This window comes from Rhagoletis pomonella, unplaced genomic scaffold, assembly GCF_013731165.1.
Source record: "Rhagoletis pomonella isolate Grant_MI unplaced genomic scaffold, Rhpom_1.0 Rhpom_scaffold_26532, whole genome shotgun sequence".
Lineage (NCBI taxonomy): Eukaryota > Metazoa > Arthropoda > Insecta > Diptera > Tephritidae > Rhagoletis > Rhagoletis pomonella.
This window is the reverse complement of record NW_023484980.1, coordinates 1-1471: the sequence shown is the minus strand read 5'-3', so window position 1 is coordinate 1471 and position 1471 is coordinate 1. Positions and strand designations below refer to the sequence as shown.

At 37.4% G+C, this 1471-nt stretch overlaps 1 protein-coding gene across 1 annotated transcript; it reads left to right on the top strand.

The window, feature by feature from the left end:
• On the top strand, positions 1 to 1416 carry LOC118732738 (the record flags this gene model as incomplete). Its single annotated transcript, XM_036461853.1, is given in 1 exon segment — positions 1 to 1416. A coding segment is annotated over 1 exon segment (385 nt), but the record flags the coding sequence as incomplete, so codon positions are not given.
• Between the last annotated feature and the right edge of the window lie 55 nt (positions 1417 to 1471).

Genomic DNA, 1471 nt, shown 5'->3' with positions numbered 1-1471 from the left:
TGTTGATAGTGCAGATGATGACCAGTTGTCAAGTGTGTCCGTATATGGGAATGTCCCTGTCGACGGGCATCCTAACCCAAAAAGATCCGTGTTCACTTTTAAGGACATTGAAGAAAGTTTATCGCAATTCAATGGTACGGATGCAGTCGACATTAGGCGGTGGGTGGAAGAATTCGAAGAAATTGCTTCGGCCGTTGGGTGGAATGAAGTTCAAAAATTTATTTATAGCAAGCAATTGCTAAAAGGCGCTGCTAAATTGTTCATAAGAAGCGAAAGAGGTTTAGTAGATTGGGAAACATTGAAGAAAGCCCTAATGGATGAGTTTGGTGCGCAAATTTGTTCATCTGAAGTTCACAAGAAGTTGCGAAATAGAAAGAAAGAATAGAAATTCGGTGAAACTTTGCGAGAATATCTATACACATTGATGGAAATTGATAAACCAATAAGTTTGGATGATGAAAGCATCATCGACTACTTTATTGAGGGTATACCGGACTAAAAGATAAACAAAGTTGCGCTTTATCAGGCAAAATCCATCAGTGAGCTTAAGAACCAAATTAAGGTGTATGAAAAAATTCGCTAAAAACCCGGTTTTACGAGTTCTTTAAACAAACAAAACACCCAGGTGTCGGGAAAACAAGAAGGAAGTGATCGAGTGGCTTCAAACAAGAATGGAAACAATTGTTTTAAGTGTGGGGTGGATACCCATTTAGCTAAAGATTGTACAAGCAAACAGTACAAGTGCTTCAAATGTAATGAAATGGGACATCGATATTTTGAATGCAAAAAGGAGAATAAGGTAAAGCAGGAACGGAGTAATATGATAGACGAAGATGGGGGGCTTAAGTTTAAAAAGATTTGGATTGACAATTTTGAGTTGAAAGCTTTAGTGGACACGGGATGTAGTTTGTACTTACTGAGGCGTGATGTCTTAAAAAAGATAAATTTCAATGAAAGTATACAAGAAGAAAAACGTATTCTTCATGGATTATGTCGTAGCGAAGTGGCTACAATAGGGTTTTTGATTATGAAGGTCAAGTTGGACTAGTTGGAGTTATTTCTGAAGTTTTACATTGTAGATGAATGGGCAATCGACTACGATATTATCCTAGGAAACACAATACTAGAGTACGTTGATATCAAAGTAACCCCGAAGGGAGTAGAATTTTTTCAAAAGGAAAGTGTAAACAACGATTTGAAGGGCAGTTCAGGTAGGCGAGAAGAACAGTGCAAGGAAATCAGCACTGACGTGGGCCTTGCGAAAGACAAAGAGATTGGTTATGATTTATTTAGTGAGTTTGAATATCTTTGCGCTGAAGTCCAAACAGGGGGTATAGTATATGAATCTATAGATCTTACTCATTTGAAAGAAACCCATTCGCGTAGAGTTAAAGCTTTAATAAATGAGTATAGCCCACGGAAAAATATAATAAGTCCAGTAGAAATGAAAATTGTTTTAACTGACGACATC